Source organism: Polyodon spathula, chromosome 21 (assembly GCF_017654505.1).
Source record: "Polyodon spathula isolate WHYD16114869_AA chromosome 21, ASM1765450v1, whole genome shotgun sequence".
NCBI classification, from domain to species: Eukaryota; Metazoa; Chordata; class Actinopteri; order Acipenseriformes; family Polyodontidae; genus Polyodon; species Polyodon spathula.
Genome location: NC_054554.1, coordinates 11,256,639 through 11,273,748, shown reverse-complemented (window position 1 = coordinate 11,273,748; position 17,110 = coordinate 11,256,639). Strand labels below are relative to the sequence as shown.

The following is a 17,110-nucleotide window of genomic DNA, read 5'->3' as shown; positions in this document are numbered from 1 at the left end:
ATGCATACTGTGTATCATTGCTTTAAATTCTAATGCAAACTGCAAACTGCAATGTGAAATGTGTTGACTTTCACTACCTTGCTATAAATCTAAAACTATTTTTCTTTAAACTAACAAGTTTAGGAGACAGTACCATTCCTGTCCACTGTCTGCAATTAAATTTGCAACCTTATTCTCTTAACTGTAGAAATAAACATCTGTTTCAGTACTGAAACCAGCATGACCTGTAATTTTAACCTAGTTATTCAGAAAGCAGACATCCACCAAAGACTGATTTAACCAAATCTTTATTGTATTTTGACAGAAGGACCGAGAGAATGTAACATACTTTTTGGCTCGTGGCCTTGTCCATTGAGCTCTGGAGCTGCTTGTGTGCTGGCTGACTCAGGTGAACAATTATTGCTTGATGACGCTGTTGCCAGCAAGCAGGACAAGTGGCACTCTGGGCCACATTCCACTGCCCCATGTACTGGCTGATTATAATGTAATGCTTACTGATTAACCCTTTGAGTGGTGAGTTCTAAAATGCACTGCCGGTCCTACGGCAGTGAATTTATTTATTTATTTATTTTTTGTGTCTTCTGCAAGCACTTGATTATTACGAGTACAGCATACAAACCAGTTTGTATGTATGTAATGAATACTGACGAAATACAGACAAATAATTTTTACGCTAAAACAATTATATATTTTTATCTAGTCATAAGGAAATGTTTTGACTAAAAAATAACATGTAGGCAATAAACAAAAAACAATAGGGTGGAACAACCACAACAACACATCCTAACAAAAAAAAGGCTGAACTAGAGAGAGAGAGAGAGAGAGAGAGAGAGAGAGAGATAGAGAGAGAGAGAGAGAGATGAATAAATCATATCCGGGTAAACGGAGGGAGTGAGAGTGTCTAGTGCTTCAGCGTATGTTTCTCCTAGGAGCATGGAGCAACGCACAGAGCTTTGCTGTCCCTTGATGCTGATGGTAAATATTCTTCTCTTATGTCTTCAGTGGAAGAATTGTATGTATTTGAATTGAAATGGGAGTCTGAATTCAGTATTATTACTAATACTTCTTTCTCACTGAGCGATTTTTGTCGGTTTACAAACACTGTTGACATTTTTGTGACTGGGTTTATTATATGTAATTCAATCAATATCTAGCAGAGGGCGCAAAAGACCAATAAAAGGTGTTACAGAAACCTAGTGTTACAATATTATGTGATCAGGGGTTTTGTAGGCTCAGTAATTCAAGTTTAAAGTTGCAGAACGTTGCGGTTCCCTGGGGACCAGAGAGCAGTGAATATATCGGTGTGTTCGTACTACTGAAAGGGTTAATGACAATCATGCCAGTGGCAGGACCAGTGGCACTTTGGGCCACCTTTCCCATGTGATGATGAAGTGTTATGATATGATTATTAGCAATTATAGCCAGCGACTGGGCAAGTGGCACTTTCGGCGACATTAGCCAGTTCCATCCAGCCTGCAATCCTAATAGGTTTCACCCAATTCCCAATTCAAATAGGTTTGCTGCAGATAGAAACAAACCAAATGTCATCAAAACACTTTCATATTAATGTACAGATAAACTGAGAAAGCCATTACAAAATGAAGCAGTAATGTTCCTAAACCTAATTATCCCCAAAGTCTAATTAGGACAATTCAGGGACATCCTGAATAAGAAAATGATATTTCTAAACGTCAATTTAGAAAGTGTATAGCCAGGTCCCATTGGACTCCGATTACACCTTAGTACATGTCAAGCTCGTCTCACCATTATTCACTTGTCTCTTTTAATCCAGACTTGGACTGTGGTGCTAATCCAAGTCAACATTGATTTATTGAGTTTTCTTTATTTAACAAAATAATAGACCCCTTCCTGGCTAGGTTACTGTATGCAGTAGCTTGTATGTGGTGTTTGGGGTTTGCTGTTGTTTTTTTCCAATACTGTTGCCTCTTCCTCTGGTTTGCTCATGCTGTGAAGATAGATACAAAAAAAATATGTTTTTGTTGATCTCTGTCAGTTATTTTTCATTGTGAATTTATTAAGCTATATCGTGACTTTCCATGAAAAGGATTATTCAAGAGTTCCTATGAACTAGTTTTTAAGAGAGCGCTGTAGTAAATGGGAACAAAATTCAGTCTGTGATCATCTGATACACAAATCTGTACATTCATGTAAATGCAATTTATTTTTCTGATCTCCCTCAGCACACATACTGTATTCCTGCTATTAACGTAATCAACAAATGTTCTCCTTAATTCAAATAACTACATCAGCAAAGCAATGAGATAACTTCCAGCTAGTTCAAGCTTGTCTCTTATCACATGTTTGTGTATATTTGAAGCAGGCTGCCTTTGGGAGTGCAATATAGCATTCTGGCTCTCTGGGGTGATATGCATGTTTCAACTGAGGGTAACTGTAGTGTTTTGCACATCAGAAAGGAAGGTATTGACTGCAATAGCAAATGAGATTTAAATCACTCACGCCTGCATTTAGTCAGTAAGTAGGCACAAGTAGCACATATTTGCAAAAATCAAACGCAGGTATTACAAAATAAAAATGCTGGAGTTTGGTTTCTGTGCTCCAGAAGATTGTCCATTAAGTTCAAGTCCCGGGAGATCAAGTAAGAATCCTTGGCTGGTTCAGAACCTTGGAGAGCAACTGGGAAGAATTGTTGCTTTCAGGGTTTCAGCACCATTCACTAGCCATTTAAGTGGAACAATGTTCAAATGTAAAACACAGTGGCCTGCTAGCTGAAGGAGGAGACTAAATTGGGGTGAGATTTTAGAGTTCCTGCAAAATTGAATGATTATAGTGTGTGTAACGATTTTGAGAAACCCAGAATATAGGGAGAAGAAACAACAATAATAATGTTCCAGTTTGGTTATTAACAGCATCTTTGACTGAGTGTGTCTAGAAGCTAAAATAAGAAACATCAATACCACCTCTCCTCTCAATAGAGATTTGAATCAAGATCTAAATTAATGTGACTTTCACGCTTTTCTGAGGCAAAATGCACAAACCAACAGATCCCTTGCTTTTTTGTTTTTCTTTTTTGGCGGGCAGGCAGAGTCTTGCTGTCTAGTTCACGTTTTTTTTTTTTTTTTCCAACTGTTTGGTTTTATTTAGACTATAATAAATGTATCTGTTTTGCTGCAATGAAGTGGGTGGTCTCCCACCCACTGAGTTGTGTTGTTTTTTTTTTTTGTTTTTTTTTTTAAAGCCTAGGAATTCTTGCACAAAACACATCTAACAGTTTTTTAATTAAAATAGGCTTCTGTTTTTTTAATTACTTTTTCTGTTTATTATTTCCCCATTGGCCTAGCCAAAATTCTGATTTAATTTCATTGATAAGCTAAGTTAGTTTTAAAAACGGTCACAGTCTCAGAATCCCTAGGCTTTTAGGCTATTCCAGAGTTAAGGGGTATAACCACTAAAAGCCCAAACAGCTTGCATACACCACATGGCCCATGACTCATGAAAACTTGAGTACCAAAGAGATCAGAAAGGCTCTTTTTTTCTTGTTTCAGGATTTTTTCAGTGTTTATTGGTTGCAGGCTTTCTCTTAAGCATTTTCTCCGAAACACAAAAATGAAAAACTAAGTACATTTTCACTGTCAAACTGTTGGTGCATTGATTTAATTGCTGTCTGGAAGATTACTCTGGACTGTAGAATTTCTGAACTGGCAGCAGGTTGCCATGCAGCTTGAACTCTTTGACACAATTGCTAATGGAGAGCTTTAGTAAGCAGAAGCAATGAAGCAGAGGCCGTTCAATTTCAGACTCTTAATTAATGACTCACTATACTATCGTGAGAATTTACATAGAGGACGTGTGACAGACTAAGAGTTCATTAGTTGTTGTTGTTGGCTTTATGTCAATTCCAGTTTCCACTGACTAAAGAGATTTGGATGTCAGTGATTCAAATAGATTATAGGGCACTATGGTTGACTTTTCATTCCTTTCACCTCTGGAGACCTGTGTTTGAATACAGCTCAGTCAAATAATATCTGTGTGGTCTCATATATATAATACATCTCAAAATCTTCACATACAGTAAAGGTCTCCTCATCCATGTTGTCGCTCTTGACAGTGGATCCGGCAGGATGGGGCTCAGAGCTCAAGCAGACACCTACCGAGCAGGCCTGTCCTCCAGGGACCCATAGGTCTCCAATCTCTTCTCTCTCACTGTAGATCATTGTTCTCATTTTCCATGCACACTACATTCACATAAACACACACACACACACACACACACACACACACACACACACACACACACACACACACACACACACACACACACACAAATACACACCCACTCAAAATACAATGTGTTATTATATCATGACATAGCATATTTATTTATGTGTTTATTTTTCAGTCCAGGATACAACCTTGAGATGGAGTATCTAATTTACAGGGGTGCCCCAGAGTAATAACAGCAGGTTTCATTTGACATTCATTCAGTAATACAATAAATATAAGCTACATGTTATGTGGTTCCGAATTCTTACAAAAGGAGAGTTTGACTTATTTCAGAAGAGAGGTTATTCCAGATTGTTGGAGTATGCAAAATACACTTTCCAATGGACTTTTGTGATGAAATAATTGAGGGAACAAAATTGGATATTCTAACAAGATAACACAATAACTTTGGCTAGATGCTTTCTTTTCTTGCTCAATTTGTGAGATTTATCAAACTTCAAAAAGCATCATTGCAGTGGGTCCAGGTAATATGGTTTTCAAACCAATCCATCATTTTTAATAGGGGAATAACAAAGGTAGACCGTGTGCTTTGTTTGGCCAATCAGATCGACCAGGGGATTCTAAAAGCAATTAGATCAGCCCATGCCAGTAGAGTTAAATTGATTACACTGGGGCTTGTTTTCCACAGTGGGCAACTTGACTATTTTCTACTTGTTATATTAAGTAGCAAATGTACCTGCTATTTGTCCATAGTGGAAAATAAAGGCATTTATTTTGTGAATTTTCAGTGAAATGACAACCCAATCCCCTCAACCCCATGTCAGTTATTTGACTGCTTTTACAAAAGATGTCAGAAAGGACAGTCATGTCAATCAATAAAGCATAAAGAGTGTGCAGATTGTCAGTAATAATAACACTATGTAACACAATTTTTGTTCCTGAATAGTAAGTGTTATTTCCTAATTGCTTATGCCTCAAAAGTATAGAAAATGGCTATTATTCCCCACAAACTTTGCTTTTGTGACCAGGACAGTGATATTTCAAAATATCACTATTTCCAGTGGGAGAACGGGCAAATGTGTGTCTTTTTGTTCACATAAAGTCAGAAAAACAGGTTTGCGGTGTTGCGGTGCAGGAGTGATGAACAGACAACGGTCATTTAGTGAATAAGTGTTTATTGTGCCGTTTCCAGGTCTGGTGACCTTCAACTAATAAATCCCCGGCAGTACACAATAATCCGCATTTTGGTGTTCTTTCCCTGTTCGCTGTATCATATTGTACATGTGGGGCTGCAATGCCAGATACCATCGAGTTATCCTGGCATTGCTGTCCTTCATTGTGCTTAACCACGTGAGTGGGGTGTGGTCTGTGACCAGATCAAATGAGTGTCCCAGCAGGTGGTATCGTAAAGAGTGAGTAGCCCAATTAATGGCCAAACACTCTTTTTAAACTACGGAGTAGTTACGTTCCCGAGGTAACATCTTTTTGCTCAGGTACAATATCGGGTGTTCTACTCCAGCTACTTTTTGGGACAAGACTGCACCCAAACCTACATCCGATGCGTCAGTGTGGAGGATGAATCTCTTGGTGAAATCTGGAGTAATAAGAGTGGGGGCCTGGCAAAGTCGACGCTTAATAATATCAAACGTCCCCCTGACACTCAACTGACCATTGAATTAAATTTGGGGCACTCTTTTTGGTGAGGTCGACTAACAGGTTAACCACTGTGGCGTACTCGGGGATGAAACGGCGGTAATAACCGGCTAAGCCCAGTAGTGGCCTTACCTGAGTCTTGGTTTTGGGGATCACTGCATCTACCAAAGCCTGGATTTTGGTGACCACAGGTCTCACTCTTCCATTCCCCATTAAAAATCACAAATATTGAGTCTCTATTTTGGCAAATGCACATTTCCTCAAGTTAGCTGTCAGCCAGGCTGCCCTTCGAGACTGAAGAACGGCTGCAACCCTAGCCAAATGCTCTCGCCAGGCGGAGCTGTAAATCACCACATCATCAATATACGCTGCTGCATATTCATGATGTGGGCGTAAAACCTGGTCCATCAGTCTCTAAAAGGCAGCGGGCACACCATGTAGCCCAAATGGCATGGTTTTAAAGTGGAACAGCCCTTCTGTTTTCTCTCTGGAGCTGTGGGTTAAAGGGATTTGCCAGTATCCCTTCGTCAGGTCCAGAGTGGAAATAAACCTCACTTTTCTCAGTCTGTCTAAAAGTTAATCGACCCGAGGCATGGGATATGCATCGAACTTAGCAATAGTGTTTACCTTTCTGAAATCCACGCAGAAGCGGTTGGTGCTGTCTTTCTTGGCCACTATGACAACTGGACTGCACCACTCGCTCCTGGATGGTTCAATCACCCCAAGCTTGAGCATATCCCATACCTCTTTGCGAACTCCACTCTCGCACTGTGACACCTGGTGGAGAGATAATGTCATATTCAATTAAGTTTGTCTTGCCGGCCACATCAGAAAAAACATCGCTGAACTCCTCAATAAGCTTATGCAGCTCTTTTTGCTGATCCAGAACCAACTGTTCCTCCATTGAAATCACTCTTGTGCTAGGAGTCTCTGGACAGGGGCTTAAATCATCCTCCATATTGCCTGGGGCTATAAATAAGACCTCCCTTGCCTGCCAGGGCTTTAACAAATTAACATGATAAATTCCACGTTCATTCCGGCGATCGGGCTGTCTAATTTCATAATTTACTTTTCCTATAGCCCGAATCACCTCGTACTGTCCCTGCCATTTAGCACACAGTTTTGACTCTAATGATGGAAGTAGCAGCATTACCTTGTCCCCTGGTCGAAAGGTTCGAATCCGTACATTTTTATTGTAATGCTGCTGCTGTCGGTGCTGAGCCAATCTGAGGTTCTCCTGGGCCAAACAACTGACCAAATCCAGGCGATCTCTTAGTAGGAGCACATAATTCACTACATTTTTGGATGAGCCTTTGTGCTCCTCCCACCCCAAGGTGCCCCACAAAAGGGATATCATGTGCCAGCCTCATGACCTCAGTTCGACAATACGGGGGAACCAACAATTGTGTTACAGGCTATCCTGTGTCCGCGGCTAGGTTTACCCTATACAGTAATTGCCCCTTAATACTGAAATGTGGATATACCTTCACCCCAGCGCCATCAACATCCTTGCCCCCAAGCGTGCACCAGTGACGGGTCATTATGTTGGCCCCACACTAAGTCCCCGCTTGAGTACCACAGATCCGGTACATTGAGAGGGGCTGGAATAACCTCTGCCCTGGTCGGCCCAGTAACCTCGCTCCCTCGGTCACACTGCGTTCCCACTCCCTTCGACTGGAGTTTGTTACCATTGCAGCATTCTTCCACCAGACCCCAGCCTTGACTCAGAGACGCTCCCTCCCATTTCATGGTCCGTCTCTCTTTATTTGTTTTTCTAGGACAGAAAAGAGGGGAAAACATTTCAGTATGAAAAGGAAACACATCACCAATTCGTTCCTTTTATTTTTTTTCTGCCACGTTTACGCGTGTGGCTGAAACAAAGCGCTTTACAAGATACGAGACTAGGGTGTGTGAACTATGTAGCTGCAGAGTCACTTACAACAGTCTCACCCGAAAGACGGAGCACAAGGAGGTTAAGTGACTTGCTCAGGGTCACACAATGAGTGAGTGGCTCAGCTGGGATTTTAACCGGGGACCTGCTGGTTACAAGCCTGTTTCTTTACCCAGCAGACCACACGGCCTCCTATATATTATGCAGCTAGATGCGTGCTGCTGATTGTATTTGCTGGTACATAATGCTGTGGGACAGTTCAATAATGATAATAAAGAATCCATTGTTAATCCAAAGCATTTAGCTGAGGGCAATTCTGTAAATGTAGAGCTGATGAAGAGAGCAAATCATCTCAATTTAAAATTAAATACCATTGACTTAATATTGTCTGCTTTTACCTGAGTTTAGTATTTCTTTCCTGCAGTAGATATATGGAACATAGGCTAGATTAACCAAGGTATCTTTATATTTCTAAGTGCCACCACCATCTAGTGAACAGCTATGTATTGCCAGCTATACAGAACGATGCAAAGAAAGGTGAGCACTTGAAGACACATGCTCTTAATTTTATAGACACTTTGGTTGATGTAACCAATGTTACTTATGTCTGTGGCAGGCAACTAAAAACTGAAGAGCATCGCCTGAACTCAATTAGAAAAAAAGAAAAGAGAAGAAATGTGACACTTTTTTGTTTAAATGAACTGCCTTATCTAGCTATGAAATTGTTTTTAATTCATTGATGTAAACATATATGCTGCATACAAGACAAAATCCATTGAACATTCTGATTTAACTTGAAAAAAATCTTGTCTTAAAATAGGACACTGATTTTTTTTTTGTCCGACCATGATCCTTGGGGAATCTGAGCTAATTGATTTAAAAAACTTAAATAAAAAATAAATAAATAATGGTTCGGTGTATTTGTACACTGGTGACATATGCTTTACCTAGGGTCTGCATAAGAGTCATGATAAATGACAGCCAGTGTTGACATGGCTCACAGGAGTTACACTAACAGGGAAAGGAAATGTTATTACATTCTGCAACGTGTCCTTACAATGATTCAGCAAAGGAGGGGGCACATGAATCACCATTAAATGTGCAAGAATATGAATAATAGCCACAGACAGGATGTGCAGATTGCCATTTGTTCAGAATTGTGACAGCACTAGCGCACTGTAGACCTTCACCTAGTCTGCTGAAATGATTAAAGCTGTGACAAGAATACAGTATGTCAATTTCAACTTTATTTGTTATATCAGGAAAAAAATTAACCAGGATGGTTCACAAAGACATTTCAGATATGCACTTCCCTCAATAAGTATTGGGACTTATTACATATATCAATGCCCCTTAATTACTGTCTCCTTTTCAAGTGTGTCTATTTTCTTGGTCTAGAGAACTTGCTGAATTAAAGTGTATGCATTTCTGAGTTTGTTAGTTTCTGCCCAATTGTGTCTTGTTTGACTTATTGGAAACTTTAGCATATCTGTAGATATCACAGGGTCTAGTCATTTGAACTAATCAGGGGTAGATCAAAATACTACTGTTTAGATGCTTAAAATCTAGATCTTTGAGTACCATGATAATGAGAATAAAGCTTCTATCATTTATTTATTTATTTTAACACCTAGTATAGTGATGGTATTTTAGACCCATTGAATGAACCCCAGATATTTAATTGACTGCTATCTAAGGTTTGCCTTACTAAACAACATAGTAAATTCTTCAACACCTGTTGGACTGAATATCATAGTTGGACCAACTTAACAAGATAAAAAGCACTGCTTAGGTATTCATACCCTGTGTAGCTCTATCTCAAATGCAGTTTGATTGGAGTGTTCAAATAATTTAAATACTAGCACTTTGCTTTGAAAGATTACGCATTAGCTAACTGACAGTGACTTATGTCCGATTTGATTAATAAATATCTGCATTTGTAGTTCATTAATTATTATGATGGCATAAGTCTGGGAGGGGTGATGTTCTCAATGACAGCGCAAGTGTTTGCCCTCTGAAATAAGAAGAGGTCTGTGCTGATATTCTGCCATTAAGTGCAAGTCCTTCAATTTTGTCTGGGGATGCTGTGAAAAATACTCATAAACTGTGTAACCAATTCAATTATGCACCTTTAATTAAAAATAAATAAATAAATACAATTATTAAACTATTTACATAATTGTATTTATAAATAATCACTTTACAGGCACTGTGATTGAATTCTGTGACATTTAATTGGAACACTAATTAATTTATTTATTTTTAGTTTCACTCTTTATATTTTCAAGGATTGTTTACAAAAATTGTACTTTATTTACTGCAGCTTGTAAATCTGCAGCAATTTCATGCACATCCATTTGCTACTGTATGCATTTAGTTTTTATCTGCTTAGTTAAAATGCCCAATTTAAAGCCCACTTACCAAACAGGAGGAATGACATTCCTTTCCCGATCTCAATCCAATGTCTTCTTTTCATATGCTTAACTCACATGCTTGTTTAAATAAGTCTTTTCGTATGAATGACATGCTCTCATGTAGTCCGTTGCATTTCTCTCCTCCCCTTCACATTGCTTGCAAACTGAGAGCTCTCCTAAACCTGGTATAGCGCCATCATTTTTTTGAAAAGGAAATACATGTTTACTTTTTACAAGTGATTCTTTCAAAACTACAGCTTTATGCTGTAACACTGTCAACATTACTCAATCACAGTCTTAGTTGTCCTTAGGTGTCAGATTTTGTAACAGAAAATTGAGACAGGGATAAGTGATTTGTTTTCTGTTTTTCAGGGAAATGGAAGGTGAACTGAAGATTGTTTGGCAGTCAGCTTCCACAGAAAACAAAAGAATGAAACACACCCTTTTTGATTCTTTCTGCCAGAGCAGGGCCCTCAATCTAGAGGAAGCCTCAGGAGAGCCGTGCTGTCGAGCAGCCTTTAAAGCAAGGAGCCCGCGCTCAGCCCACGGGAAGCAAAACATGGGCACTGCCTATCCCCTGGAGCTGCTGGAAGTGAATAGCGCCCTCGCTGTCTCCTCTCCAAAACGCAGGCAGCCCAAGCAAGGAATGCAGAAAAGCCCCATGTTTGAGTCAGATTCCGACCAGCAACAAATCTCATCATCAGATGAAAGCTAGAAGAATGGGCTGGAGTTTTGTTCATGAAACAGGAATCCTTTTTTCTGAAAAGATTGTCAGTACGATTCATATTCTAAAGCACAAAAAATCAACCAAAAATCAATCTAAAATACTCACATACATACACACACACACACACACACACACACACACACACACACACACACACACACACACACACACTCATGTTTTAATTTTTTTCAGTATTGTAGGTCTATATTTAATAGAACAGACTGACTTTCTTCAATAGTGCAGTAAATATGAATGATTGTGCTTTAGGTAATGTATTATAAATTTATTTAGACTGAGGTAATGTTAAAGCTGCAGTTGTGTTCCATTTACTAAAATAGAATTAATTGGTGTCTTATAAGCAGACAAACCTTGTTGACTATCCAATTAGTCCTCATTCCCAAGGTGACTGTAGGAACGCAAGCTTCTGCCCTCCTTGAAACATACTTGACACTATATTACTGAGATCCCAAAATAGGCATGGTACGTGCAATAGTAAGATGTTAAATAAATCTATCTTAAAGCACAGGTTATAGCTCAGGAATTATAACAGATATTAAAAGTGGGCCTTGTATTCACAAACTGTGTTTTTTATAGAAGATATTTTAACTCATATAAAGCTGATAAACAGGTAACAACTCTGTTAAACTAAATGGGATTCTACCCCTTTAAATTAAATACTGTATGTGCTATGACATTTTTAAAAGTGTTTTTTTTTTTTTTACCAGGAAACACATTTACATCATAGAGCATTTGATTACGTTCAGTGAACAGGTTGTATCAAGTCGCCGTGGCTACACAAGCCTTATATTATGGAAATCTTCACAGTCTGCAACTGAACATTTTAGGAAGGCTTGGCCACTGTTTGTCCCATAATCCCTATCATTAACTGTTCAAGGAGACATAATAACCAGGCTGTAATGCAAATGTGGGAAGCCTGGAGCCTGACTCCCAGACACAAATGACCCCATGCAGTGTTGGAATAAAACTGTAAGACACGCTGATTCAGTCACCAGCCAAAGTATCTGTCTATCAGAGAAACAATAAAAAAAAAATACAGCACCCACGTTCTATCCCTTTCTGTGACGTTATTCAGTTAAACCTTGCGGTATCCGCGTGTTTTAAATTAAGGACTTCGAATTTCAACCCTGAGTCTTACCTGTGCTGCACGATTCAGGGTCAGGTGTAAGGAAGGAAGTGAATGGAGAGAGAAAAACACATGCATCCATCATTCTTATAGTATTAACATCTGGAAAGCAATATTAACTTTGACACCAATACAATAAGGGATGTGTAAGAATTGCATTGTGCTAATAGAGAGAACAGCATGCATTGCAACTTTCATTAGCACTTTTTTATTTTAAATAATGTAAACTTTAAGGCCATCTGAGTAAAAAGGCCACTTTAAGGATAGTTTAACAGTCCCAATTCACTCTTATTGACAGCGATGTTACCTTAAATATTAAGGCCACCCCTGTATTCAGTATTTTTCTTCTGTTAGATAACCTCCCTAATGAGACTCACTTGCTGTAAACTACCAACTATATTTACAAAGAACCTTTTTAAAACCAACTGAAAACATGGATGCATTTAAAGAACTAAAACTAAAAGGCTATCTGCTTATTAAGGCCAGGCAGCTTCACCGACCTTAATATCGAGGTTTCACTGTGCACAGCAATTATACTGTCATTAACTGTTTATAACTTTACTAAAAATAAAAAAAATATACACTGCAGTGGTACTTGACAGATCGCTGTGAATCTGTGCATTATGTCTCTAGTATCACTGGTACTGTAAAATAAATGAATTACGAGAGTGTTCTAGCAGTGTCTCACTGGCCAGGGGCAGCTCAGTCATTGTTGGTCCCAGTACAAGGCTCTGTTGGGATATTCACAAATGCTTGAATGACAACACAAAGAAGTTTCTGCAATTTTGAATGCATGTTTTATTTTATTTTTTTTGACAGTGTCACAAACGATGATTTATTTATTTATTTATTTATTTTTCGGTGCGCGTTCAGATTTTCTGAGGCATCTTGTAAACAGCCTGCCTGATGGAGTTTGAACAGAGCTGTGCTATGTAGCACATACGTTTGTGAAAGGGGCTCACCCTTCCAATGATGAATTGATCTCACACCTTGTTAACAGTGGTAGAGCAGCTGCTTCTACTTTTGTCCAACCCGTGTGCTAATGCAATCGTTCTTTCAACCTGTGCTGAAAGATATATTGGTAGCACTTTAGTATAGGGGTCTATGCTTGAGCAAAAATATGTATTACTGTTCAGTGTTATTATTTATAATAATAATCTGTAGCTGCATAATAGCATACTTACATGTTAATAGAGTGTCTATTATCAGGGGTTCAGATCAAAATTATCCGGACATTCTCATATGTAAACAATCATAAATAGATTGGTCCAAATTTAATATCAAGTATGTTGCATACATTTGCACATATCCCATGTGTATGGTACATCTATAGTGCAAGCGCCTTGTTTACGTAATTGAGAACATGCCATTTAAATTAGTTATTTAATTACAGTATAATGTATTCTGTGATGTTGTGCATTATAACTTTATTTTTGTTTGTTTGTTTGTTTGTTTTTTGTTTTGTTTTTTACAAGGTCTTGTTTTGTTCTTCCTAGGAACCTCCTTTACATTTACATTCAGATTGCAATATGGTACTTGCACTAAACAACAATGCACTTGCTGTAAATGTCAGGAATGTACATATTTCCAAACTTTAAGATTATAAAACTAACATCACCTTACAGTGTTTTATGAACAGAATATTGGATGATCATTCACAGTAAACTATAAGTGAACCATGTAGATTTGTGACTTGTTAGTTGGGATCTCTTCAACTCACACTGATGAGAGTCTAAAGCTGAGGGAACACAAAGCCACCTTTTCAGGAACAGTGGCTTGAAACTTGCTTCCAGGAGACAGTGAAAGTGTTTGAGGCAACTTTGCTGTATCAAGCCCTGTCTCCCCTGGTGTGCTCCTGAAAACCAAGTCTCCTGAAATCAAGTTCCAAGCCACAAAGTGGCTTTGTCTTCCCTCAGCTTTATGTGCAGAAGTGGAAGTTGTGAATTAATTAATAAAGAGCAACTAAAGAAAAATATGAACCTTACAGGTTATCTTGGACTTGTGAAATGTTTGGATGCTGATTGGATTGCAGACTGTAGATATAACCGACGGCACCCCCAGTTTGATACTGGAACAAGACAAGATTGAGTTTTACACACTGGTTTCATGGTGAGATGGATCTGTAACATTTGAAGATGTCCATATAAGCAATGTACTCCATGAACAGGTCATTATCCTCTATTTGATCACTATGAATATTGGTAACACAAATCAACATTTTCTTTTTCCAAGTGCTCCACACATTTCTATATATAAATTACCTTTGTACAAAACATTATTTAAAACCGTGTTTATGTGTTACATAGTTTTATTATCTGCCTCACCTTTTAAAACATAAATCCAAGTATGCCGTTACTTCAATTAATTTGTGAGCATCGGTCAAGAACCGAAATACTTATTAGTGGGAGCTTTTTTCTTTCTTTTTTCTTTTTATTACAGAATACAATTGGTTAAAATTGCAATCGTCAGATATATACTGTAATTCTGTAAGCTATAACTATTAATTTCTGAAAAGCACACCTGGTAAACACAATTATGAATGACATGTATTATCTGAAAATACTTACCATCAGATGTATATTTAGAGTGTTTATATAATACAAACAGAATAAATAATATTGGATATATCACAGTAGTTTTTCATTATATGACAAGTAGAATCTTTCTGGCGTTCACTTTCATTGGGATTCCAAATAACGTTATCGTGCAATAACAGAGGGCAGCACAGCATGCAGCCTGTCATCAAGTGACTGAGTGACTGATTGGGTTCATATCAGACTCGGAACAGAAGAAGCATGGGGTCACTGAGTAGCTCATCTGGTGAAAGCATGGGGTGTGCAGGGTGAGTCATACAGTCAGGGGAGTATAAGTTTGCATCCTGGTCGCCTGCTTGCTATTGTAAAGAGGTAATTGGCTTGGTCTCGGGACTGGAGGATGTCCACTCATTTGCAGTTCACCTGTGCTGTTCTGGGGACTTGTTGCGGATGAGGGAATTTAAATGGACTAAAAAAAGAACAGAACAGAAGCAGAGTATAACTGATATGTTTCTATTAAGACCTTGATGAGTCAAATAACTGAGTCAGACAGTAGTTATCACTGAAATATATTGCAATACTTTTTTCCTGTATGTGGAAGTTACAGTTATTATTATTTTTTCTGTTTTCTTTCACTATTTTAATACAGGTGTTTGTGGTTAAAGCTAATGGTTCTGCATTATTTGAGTTGTTTATTTATTGTGTGAAAATTAGGGTCAAAACTAGACAATCGGCTTTACTGTTTTGATACATACGTTTATGCTATATCCTACCATCCCTACCAGAAATGCTTACATGTCTTTATAATAGGCTTGGTTTGCAATTAATTACTACTGAGACATGTTGTAAGGTCCTCATGGTAAGTTGTTGATTGTGAGGTACTGAAAACCACAATTATTGCAGCAGGTCTGGACTTTCAGAAATTATCAAAATAAGTCTTTCAGCACATAGCTAAGTACAATTTAAACATATGGTTTAGAGGCATACAGTTTTAATTATTATATCACAAAAAGACACATCCACATTAGCCTTCACTTAAGAGAACCGTTGTAGGGCAACGAATCACAGTTTCTTCTTCAATTTCTTCTTGCTATTTAGATTCTCTTTGTATATATTTTCTGTTTCAGGTATCAGCCCAGATCCTGAAAAATTCTTGCCCTTGCACCACTATAAAAAGTCAGACAGGTCTCCTTGTCCCGGAAGAGGAACAAATTTTACTCAAGGGAATCCATGAAGTAAGAATGACATAGAAGACACACAAGTGATGTCAAGACTGTAATATTCTACAATCACTCAATTTTACATGACATCAGTGGGTCACCTACCAGATTAAAAGTCCCAAAAAACAGAAATGCTATATTTTAGGCACCCCTGTAAAGGAAGCTGGGAAATTCCAATGGAAATGCTTTGGGTACTTTTCTCTCAGAGTTCCATTATCAGTGCTGTCCAGTGTTGTTTTAACCTCTGGCAATAATGATGATAGTGAGGTTGTGATAATTAGCTCTATTTGATTCATCTAAAATGTCAGTGCCCAGGATGAGAGGAAAATCTGCATCCAATCAGCTTTAAAACAGTAATGCAGAAGTTAATTGCCAATGATGGTTACTCCATTTTTAAAGGGGTTGAAGGACAGCTTTTGCCTTTTTGGAATCCACACAGTAATGAATAGGTGTGTTTGTATTCATTTAATACTGTACATGCCGACAAATACTTCTTAACTCTTTGAAATAGCTTTAAAAAAAAACTGGTTTCAATTTTTTTCCATTGCTTTGTATGGGGAAAATGGCATCCTCATATGAAGCTAGTAGGTATTTGCAGCTTCCATGTGTCCCCATATAAAGACTAGAAGAGTTTTTATTTATTTATTTTAATCTTTCCCCATATGAGATCGACTTACAGGAAAGGGTTAAAGTACTTTATATTAAAAACCATTGTAAACTATGTAAAGGTATAATATAATAGTCTAAAATATATATTTCTGTATGCAAAAATATTGAAAAAGGCAGGGAGTTGTTTTTCTTTCATTATCATTTTTTTATTGATTTAATGAACCTCATTAATCTCTATTGAGATATCAATGGTGGCATTTCCATGCGTGTTTTTTTTTATTAGCTCGAGATATTTGCTCGAGTAAAATGTCTCGTGCAAAATGCTTTCTCGGGTTTCCATTCACGGCTTTTCACCCGACGTTATGCAAATGAGGGGGAAAGGTGGAGGTTGATATGTAAATTAGCTGTGCGTAAAGTTGTCGTGCTGTTTTCGCAGAGAGCTCGTGTAAATGTTGTTTCCACGCGCACAGAGAACTGGTACACGAGGTAATGTAAGCTGATGTAATGAAGCTGCAATTTCTAAATATGAAAACATAGCAATGTCTGAGAGATTACCTCAACAGGAAGTACTGGGCATCTTTCATTCTCCAAGCAGTAGTGGATGACACTGGCAGGTAAATTTCATGAATATTACTTTATTTGTATATATAATATATAATATATTATATTATAATATAGATATATAATTATATATATAGAATATATTATATATATG

General features: G+C 38.0%; 1 protein-coding gene across 1 annotated transcript in view; it reads left to right on the top strand.

Moving 5' to 3' along the window:
* The window catches only part of LOC121296172 (centrosomal protein of 89 kDa-like), a 105,926-nt gene extending 94,941 nt beyond the window's left edge, over positions 1-10,985 (top strand). Inside the window, exon 13 of the mRNA XM_041221444.1 lies at positions 10,534-10,985. Within this exon, the coding sequence (XP_041077378.1) occupies positions 10,534-10,876 (343 nt within the window). The 3' untranslated portion in view covers positions 10,877-10,985. The remainder of the gene's footprint in view (positions 1-10,533) is intronic.
* The last annotated feature ends 6,125 nt before the right edge of the window (positions 10,986-17,110 follow it).